The following is a 9,802-nucleotide window of genomic DNA, read 5'->3' as shown; positions in this document are numbered from 1 at the left end:
GACATGGATGACCTTGTTTCTGTCATCACAGAGGCTGGCTCTGTCCTGTTTCCTGTGAGGCCTTGTTAACTGAAAAGGATTTCCACGCTCTCATCCAAACTGGCCTCCACCCACCCGCCATCCTCTGCCTCAGCCACGCTCCTCAGGGAGAGATACAGCAATTCTTTCATCTCAGAGGCCAACATGGCCGATGGGTGAAGTAGGGGTGCTGTCTCAGCTCTCCTCTGTGCATCAGGAAATGGCAAGGGGCTGTGGACTGCGATGGAGAGCCACAAGGGTTAAGGAGCTGACAGGGTATGCAGGAGAAAAGGGGAGGTGTGTGTGTACACTGTGTACATGTGCAGGGAGGGCGGGCAGCCAAGCCTTGGGCGGTGGATGTATTGAGGGTGTCTACATCCTCCCCCACTGTGTTCACCTGAAGAAAAGCTTCCTTTTGTGTGTTCTATAGGACACCACACATAGGCATCCTTGGCCAATAGCAAACATCTAATAATCGACTCTGATAGAACATTTCCACCTTAGCCAAAACAGAAACAGTGGATTCTTTATTTCTGTGTGTCTGTGTCTTGCTTCCCCACATCCATGGGCAGCCAGCTTTCATCAGGGACAAGGACAGAGCACTTGGGCTCAGGCAAAACCACGAATCAACTAACTGATTGGGCTTTACGAGGGCCCTAGAGAACAGACAAGAAGTGAAAGGACTCCTTTTGGTCCCTAGAGATTGATTTGTCCTGGACATAGGGTAACTGTCTTAGTTAGTTTTCTCTTTGCTGAGACAAAAATACTCTACACTCACTTAAAGAGGGAAAGGTTTATTTAGCTCACATTTTGTAGAGGTATCATTCCATAATCCACTGGCTCCCATGCAGGGTGGCATGGCAGACAGGTTTTGCAGAGGAGAAACAGTTCACGGTGAGCAGAAGGTAGCAAAGCAAGCAAGAGGGACAAGACAGGCCTCTTTTAGTCCATTTTATTGTATCCAGGCTGCCAGGATTAGGGTGGTACCAATCCAATCAGTGCACTGATATAATAATCACACACTTTTAATCTTAGCATCACACACTGGATTCAGCTACCTCTGAAGAAGCTCTGCCTATGATCACATGAAGCTATGGGGGGAAATCTAGACACAGACCATAACAGTAACCATGTCATCCTGATTTGCTGGGGACTTTGTTATCCCAACACTGAAAGTCCCATGTCCTGAGAAATCCCTGTCACCAGGCAGTTGAGAGTGGAGGATCCCCCTACTCATACCCTGATTCCTCAGGGAGGAGTCCAGGGCTATTCAGGCTGAGATGCAGGCAGTAGCACTCTCTTGAGAACCTGAGTGACCTTTCTGAGGTGCCCCCAGGCACACATCTCACGGCAGCTTCTTGAGTCATAGCTGGTTTGGTTTCCTAGCCGTCAGGATTAAGTCCCCACCAGCAGGAGACATTCAGAGTCCTCAAGGGACCAAAAAATCATGCTATAGAATTAGTAAGGTCAGAGAAGAAATGATGAAATTCTTACATGGGGCAGGATCTTGGCCTGAGACATGAAGCGGAACAGGATGCGCCCCAGTGCACATTTTTAATAAAGGAAGGAAGGTTTAGGCTGCATTCCCAGATGGCTTATGAGACCCTCTGGCAGCTCAAGCACCAGGTGATGAACCCTGCCCAGCACTGCCAAATAAAATGGACTGGAGGATGCACGGCTCTGTAGCATGATACCCACAACTCCAGGAAGACTGGCTTCTCTGGAAATATTAAAAGTTAAAAGCTCAGCTGAGCTCTCTGCTCTCTTCCACTTCCTAAAGAGCATAACTCCGCTGGGCTCCTGGGTCCTGTCAAGTTAGCATAGCTGGGGTCTCCTCTAGCACCATCGCAATGATCCACAGGACTCCTGCCGTGTTCACAGGACTGAAGGGACTGCTGCTGTGCCTTGAGTTGAGGGGGAAGATGGTGCACAGGACAAAGCTCAAAGCTAATGACTCACTTGCTAGTGTCAATACCTCTGATGAAGTCCCCAAGGGTCACCACACCCACAGCACAGTAATCACTGGGGTTGATACTGTCATAAACCATTGCTGGCAGAACATCAGATTCAAAAAGACGCCTACAAGAAATATGACAAAGATCACATGAAATCTGTCTGAGGCCAACTTAAAGATCAGAGCCATGAAAGAATAAAACCTTTTATGACAGGCTGCAGAACACATCCAGCACATCTTCGCCAATTTCTAAAACCACCAGTTCTTTGCTAGTGAAGGTGTGGGAAAGATGGCAGCAGGAAGATAGTGGTTGAGGCCCAGAGAAAGAGGACCCTTGAACAGAACCAGGGTATAAGCACTGCTGACAATCAGCTCCTCCAACCCAGCCTATCCTAGGCACCAGAGATGAGTATAAGAGATAAGTACATCATGAAAAACTCGCACCCTAATCGGACTCTGATAATTCAGACAGCCAGGGTTCTGGAGCAAAATCAGGCCTTATTATGCTGCAGAGAATAGCTGCTTTGGAGAACAAGGTCCTGGAGTGTATTTTTGTGGAGATGGAGCACCTAAGTGTGGGCATCACATGAGTATGAAGCTGGAGCTGTCCATCACACAGTCGGTGTGGTCAGACCCGCCATGTGGAAAGACTGTGACAGTGGCAGCAGCAATTCACTCTATTGTGGAAATGGCATGGACAGGGTTGGATGTAAGAAAACACATAAGGGACACATGACTTACACAAGCATTGGCCCAACCCTCCAATCGTCCCACATCTGTTGCATCTACGCTAAGCCCAACCCTTGAAGAGTGTTCCCTTGAGAAGCAGTTCTGAGAACCTCAATGAACAGGATAGTCTATCCACAGATGTGTCAGCCAGCCTGTATATCTGGCCACCATAGTTCTTACAAAATGATCCCATGAGTGGAGTAGTCACAGTGGTGGGGTGAGGACAGGTGTTGGTACCACAGCATAATCTCCCTTCCGCCGAGGCTGATCTAGTTTTTGCCACTGCCACCTGCCTGACTGTGGAGCATACAGACTGATCCCAGCCATCAACAGGATACCATCTTTAGAGCAGAACAGCCAGCTGGTCCTATCTCATCTTACTTTTCTCATTGCTAAGACAAAAAACTCAACACCTAAAGTTAAAGGCAGAAAGGTTTATTTTGGCTCACAGTTTGTAGAGGTTTCATTTCATAGTTGACTGACTCCAAGGCAGGGTGACATGGCAAAGGGGCATTGCAGAAGAGAAACAGTCCATGGTATGGTGGGCCAGGCAGAAGGCAGTAAAAACAATGAAGTAGCAAAAGAGTAGTAGCCTCAGCAGCCTGCCTCTCCTTTTTTTTTTTCCTTCCAGGCTACCTACCCTTTGGGTGGTGCCATCACACCCAGGGTGGGCCTTCCCATTATCCACACTGGGAACTATACCAAACCAATCAGCAGACTAATTTAATAACAACACACCCTTAATCCCAACATCACACACCCTAGAACCAGTCTCCTTTGAAAAGCCCCACCTATAACTTCATGAGGATTTGGGGTACATCTAGACACAAGATGTAACATGTCCTATCCCTTAGAGTAACTCAATTAGTTGATCTGAGTGTACTCAGCCAAAATTCAGCACTTAATGAAGTGGCATTGCCACCATAATGGGTCAGGTACAAAGCATGCTGACCTCTTTGGATCACAGAGGTGACCTACATCTCAGTCAGGCATGCTGCTGCAAAGTTGTTAGAGGACAAAAAAATACTTCCCCAAGACATGTCTATGAAAAGAAAATCTTTTTAAAAATCTCTACAATCTCAGAACTACTAAGGGAGCACATTAAGATCATCGGATACAAGATCAATTCAAAAATCAAACATATTCTCTATACTGATGATGAACAAGAGGAAGTTGATATTTAAAATGCAATTTTATTATAAATGCCCCGTCATGCCTGGTGGAGAAGGCTGTGGGTGAGAAAGGTTGTTGCAGAACACCATGTCCCAGCCTCTCAGTTCCAGGAAGTCTGAGTACATCTGCACTGCTGCCCATTCTGTGGGACTGCATAACTTTGTGGGGTTTTTTTTGTTTTTTTTTTTTGGTTATATTGAGACAGGGTCTCACTATGTAGTTGAGACTTACCTGGAACTCACTATGTAGCCTAGGCTGGTCTCGAACTCACAGCAATCCTCCTGCCTAGGCCTCCCGAGGGCTGGAATCACAGGTGTGTGCCACCACGCCTGGCTGGGACTGCATAACTTTGTAATATTAAATTCCTAGTCTCAACTGTGATTAATGTAAATTAACAGGTGAATGGTTTTGTAATTCTGAGCGAATAGATAAAATTGTTTCACTCCTTGTCTGCCTGGAAGGAATGTTTTAAAACTTTGGGACATTCTGTAAGCATCTGTTAACCATCAACACTTGACCGGTGGCTGCCCAATACGTGACTGCTGACCACCAGCCAAGATCAGCAGACCATTAACCTTTGCCTCCTGCCTATGTGCTTTGATGTAGACCCCCACCCTGCCTATCCCCTTATAAAAACAGCCTAAGCCCCTGAGCTGAAGCCTCTCTGAGCTACTTGGCTCCAGGAGTGCCATCTGCCCAGACTAATAAAGGTCTGTTTTCCAACTAGTCCAGTGTGTTCCTTCCTGGGTGATTCTCGCTGCTCGTCAAGTTCCTGGAAGTAAGGCCCTAGGTCTTACACCTGGAACAGTCACTGGGCTATAAGCCCAGCATTTTGGAGGCCCTTTCAGCTGTTCAAGCTCCTTGGAGTGGAAGTAAGGCCCTAGGTCTTACAATTCTGAGGAGTATGGCCACATTATTTTGGCCCTCCAAATTCCTCAAGACACAACCTCCTCTTTCCAAATCAACCCCCAGTATCCACCCCCCTTTAAAGCCTTTGTTCTCCCCTCCACAAGTGCTGACTCTCTTTCTGGATTCAGCCCACTTGCACAGAAGTGAATAAACAACCTCCTTGCTCACACAAAGCCTGCCCTGGTGGTCTCTTCACTCTATGCCTTCAATATGCTCCCCCAAAATAACATATTTAGGCATAAATTTAATAAAAACATGTTCAGGTTCTGTATGATAAAAATTACAAAAATGCTGATAAAATAAATACAAAACCTAAATACTTGAAGAGATATATATGTTCATGGATTAGAAGATTCACATAGGAAAAAGTATCACTTTTACCCAAAATTAATTACACATTTGACTCAATTACTAACAAAATTTTAGCAAGGTTTGCTTCTTTGTAGACATAGACAAATTTATTTTAAAATTTATATGTAAAGGAAACAACTCTTAAAAAAAAAAGAATTAGGGTTGAGTATATATCTCAGCAGTAAAAGCATGTACTTATTACGCACGAGGTTCTGGGTCAATCCCTAGCACCAAAAAGGAGAAGGGAGAGGAGGAGGAGAAAAGGACTAGAAGGAGAAAAGGAAGGGGAAGAGGAAGGAAAATAAGAAGAGTAAGAGGAGGAGGTGAGAGAAATCACTTTTCCCGGTCTTAAGGCTGTTTATGTAGCTATCCTAATGAAGAGAGTGTGGTATTTACAGAGTTAAATAGATCCATGGAGAACCCCAAAATAGGTATACACAAACATGCCCAATTAATTTTTGACAAAGAAGTACAGTAATGAATGGTGCTAGAGCAATTGGACATCTATAGTTTTTTCAGCAGAAAACTGACACAAACCACACATTCTACCATATTTAGCTCAAGATGGATCAGAGAGTTAAATGTAAAACATAAAACTCCAAAACTTTTAGGAAAAAAAAATATGTAGTTGAAAACCTTTGGAATCTAGGACAAGGCAGAGTTCTTGGAATTAATTCTAAAAGCAAAATGCTTAAGAGAAAAAATGATAAACTGTATTTCATCTAAGATAACTTTTGCTCTGCTAAAGTCCCATTAAAATAATGCAATTGTAGGGATGGTGCACAGTAGGTAATGAAAAGCAAAGTCAAAGAACTCATTGAACTTTATTAAAAATAGCTTCGACCTCTGCAGCCAGACGCCACCATTTAGAAGGGAAAAAGCAACTAGACTCTGAGGAATTAGAAAGACAAAGGTAGGACTCAAGCAATTAGGGAGACAAAGACAAAGAACTCAGGACCAGGAAGTTCCTAGGTAGTGCAATTAATTTAAGAATCACAAACTTCCCCTTCACTTAATCCTTTAGCCTAAGCTTCTTTTCCATAAGGGCCCCACTCACAATTTTACCCTCTACCAAAGGACAGGGAAAGGTCCCATGGCCAGAAGAAATCCAAGGTTAGGATAAAGTACAAGTCAGAGAGCCAGTCAGATTCCAAGAGCCTTTGTGGAAAAAAGATCTCAATAAAAGGAACCGCAGACAAGAGACACTTATTTTTTTTAAACTTCTGACTACTTATTTAAGACAGACGTTCCATATCCATAACTCTATCCACTCCAAAGTTCTTAGAGACGATGCCATCAGCCTTGGCCAATCGTAGAATAGTCATCTGATTCACCCATCCTGCGAATGGCCCCGCAGATGGCATAGGTCTTAAACTGGTCGTTAAACCTGCCAGTGACCTTGTCACCCTCGGCCACATTCATCTGGATGGACGTGTGGTCTTTGGCACCTATAATGCGGTTGCTGGCGGAGCATTTCCGCAGCACATACAGGTCCATGAACTCACCCTCCTAGGTCTTCATATTGAGGCCCGGCCTGCGAGACCTATTCACTTTCTTTTTCTTTTTCTTTCGGGTGCTGGGGATCCGGCCCTGAGCCAAATCTCGGGCCCCTGAGCTATTCATTTCCAAGTATTCCCTACTTGTCCAGAGTAGCTGTCTGGCACGTCTTTGTCTCTTCCCACCCCTCTCCCTTTTCCCCCTGTCCCCCCCTTCAAATAAATTGCCTTTTTTTTTTTTTTCTTTTTACCACTTCTGTAATTCTTTTACCAGTGCTGGGTTTGAGATCACCAGGAGCTGCATGTTCCAGCAGGGCAGCGGCGTGCTATCCACTGCTGGACACTGCAGTGTGGCGTGGTGTACAACCCTCCCCAGATGTTGCAAAAAGGCAATTATGGACTTGAATAAAAAATATTTTTAAAATCTTATATTCAACACAGGACTTATGTCTAAAAAAATACAAAGAACTCTCAAAACTCTTTGGTATTAAGAAATAATCCAAGTGGAAAGTGAGCAAGAGATACACACAGACATTTTACCAAAGAGGACACGACACTTACGGGTAAAATAAGATGTCGGACATCAATAGCAATTGTGAAAATGCAACTGAAGACCACAGTGAGCTATTAACTACAACCTATCAGAGTCACAAAAATAGTGACAACACCAACTGCTGGCGAGGGTGCAGAGAAATTTGACCCCTGGCTCCTTGCTGGTGGGAATGTAAAATGATTACAACCATTCCGAAAACAGTTGGACAGTTTCTTCAAAACTAAACATGAAACTATTACAAAACCGGCCATTGCAATCTCAACCACTAATCTCAGAGAAATGAAAATGCATTTATGCTCACACAAAAGCCTGTGCATGAATGGTCATAGCTGTTTTATTTATGACAGCTCAAAACTAGGAACTACCCAAATTCCTCCAACTAGTGAATGGCTAAACTGGTAAATTTGTACCATGGAAAAACTACCCAATAATAAAAGGAGCAAACCACTGATATATACAATTTGGGTGAACGTCTTAATCACTTTCTTTGTTGCTGGGACAAAATAACCCACATCCACAAATTAGAGGAGAGGTTTATTTTGGCTCACAGTTTGTAGAGGTTTTAGTCTGTAGCAGGCTGGCTCCGAGGCAGGACAGCATGGTGCAAGGGCCTGGTGGAGGAGAGCGGCTCAGGGCACAGCTGCGGGGAAGCAGAGAGAGGTGAAGGGAGGAGCCAGGAAGAGAGATAAACCCTACAAATCCCTGTCCCAGGTGACCACCTCTTCCGACCAGACCCCCACCTCTCATCAGCAAACCAGTTATGCTGCTTCTGTAAAACCAGTCAGCACTCACAGCCCCACCTATGATCACACGAGGCAGTGGGGGGACCCATCTAGATATAAACCATAACAGTGAATCTCATTAAAATGATTCTGAGGGGGGGAGTGACCCAGACAACTTCAAAAAGATGCATACTGCAGGGTTCCATTTATATATCAACCGTAAAATAACAGAATTATAGAGATGGAGAGCAAGTGTGTAGTTGCCAAGAGTTAAACACGGGGCAGGTAGAGGATGATATTGTTGCCAGATGGCGTGATATCTAGTGATTTCAGGCTCTTTCTGTCTTGCCCAAAGAATTGGTTGGGACAACTGATGAAGAGGTAAACATCACTTTTATTTAAAGTAAAAGAAGAAAAGAAAAGAGAGCAGATCAACAAGAGATATGTCCCATAAGTAGGACAGGCCACTGAAGAAATAGGAAGGCATCAGAACAGGAAGACTTCAGTGGTGGGTAATGGCCACTGTCTTTTATACTCTCTCAGATCCAGCCTGTAGGAAATCGCTCTGTTACACATCCTGGCCATAGTCAACAAGTCACATCCTGTTGATCAGCCTCTGTTCTGGCTCAGGTTACATCCTGTTTTCAGCAAGCTTGCCATGCCCTAATCTCCCGCCTCAATGCGGCTGTAAAGTGGTATCTCGAGGGAATTGTGTAGTGATGACAGACTTAAGCATGTAGATTGTGGTCGTAGGTTACAAAAAAACTACACACATGACCAAAGTGCACAGAGATACACACCCATGAATACTTACGTAATGGGGGAAATCTGAATGAGGTCTATAAATTGTACAAATGTCACCTTCTTGTTATTTTGCTACAGTTATGCAAGAAGTCAGCACTGGAAGAGGGTGTGTGAAAGATGCAGACTTTCTCTGTACAGTTTTTGTAGCTTCCTATGACTCTCCAAGTGTTCCAAAATTTAAAAATAAAAGGCTGCCAATTTTGAAGGAGGCCTGAAATAAACAATGATTCTGTTACCAGGTTCAAGGCAAGGGTGTAGTACAAGTTCCCCAAACTCGTGTGCTTTATGCCCTAGCAAACACAGTGATGTCAGAAGTTGTGGTGGCGGAGATACCATACACAGACTATAGAACTGTTAATGAGCACAGAGCAGAAGACGCAGAAAGCTTTGGAATAAAGCCATGCCCTCCCCTGCTACCAGGGAAGAGCATAACCTGGCATGTGACCTAAAAGTAAGTATGAGCCTAACTATGGGAAACCAAATGGTCCTGGGACTCAAACCACCTATCACAAACTGTGCTGCTTCCACAAGCCAAGGAATGCCAGCAACCGCCAGAAGCTGGAGGTAAGCAGGGAGCGTCTGTCCCTCCCAATGCTTCCTCAGAACCAACCCTGCCAATACCATCATTTTGGACCTGTAGCCTCCAGAACTGTAAGACAATGAACTTGGCGTTGATGCCATCGATTTTAGGGTACACTGTTATGGCAGCCCTGGCAGATGAGTATAAATCCCCCCCAGGATGGTGCTGAAGAGTAGGGGAAGGAGAAATCCTCTCAGTGGCAGAACTCTGCACAGCACCCAGGGTTATCCACTTTGTGTGGAAGGAGAGATGGCCTGAGGTTTGCGTGTGTACCTGATCATGGGCAATGACTCACAAGGATTGATTTTAATGTTTTAATAGGACAGAACCAAGGATACAGCCTATTGGCTCTTGATTTTATAATTCTTACTTTATTATCTGGTCTTTTCAGTTCATCCATCGTTTTTACTTTTTAAAAAACTGGTTTTAGTGCTTGCTTCAGCAGCACATATACTAAAAACTGTTTGTACAGATTAATGGGCTTCCTTTTAGCAGACAACATAACATAACATA

The 9,802-nt window shown here is 44.4% G+C and overlaps 1 protein-coding gene across 1 annotated transcript; it reads right to left on the bottom strand.

The window, feature by feature from the left end:
• Nucleotides 1–6,410: 6,410 nt before the first annotated feature.
• LOC109118634 (40S ribosomal protein S21-like) lies at nt 6,411–6,631 on the bottom strand. The gene has a single exon (XM_033755993.1). It carries the CDS (start codon nt 6,629–6,631, stop codon nt 6,431–6,433), a length of 201 nt encoding a protein of 66 aa, XP_033611884.1. The 3' UTR covers nt 6,411–6,430.
• Between the last annotated feature and the right edge of the window lie 3,171 nt (nt 6,632–9,802).

This window comes from Fukomys damarensis, unplaced genomic scaffold, assembly GCF_012274545.1.
Source record: "Fukomys damarensis isolate Sample0158 unplaced genomic scaffold, DMR_v1.0_HiC HiC_scaffold_25, whole genome shotgun sequence".
Taxonomy (NCBI): domain Eukaryota; kingdom Metazoa; phylum Chordata; class Mammalia; order Rodentia; family Bathyergidae; genus Fukomys; species Fukomys damarensis.
The sequence above is the reverse complement of the archived record's forward strand: the minus strand, read 5'-3'. Positions and strand labels throughout refer to the sequence as shown.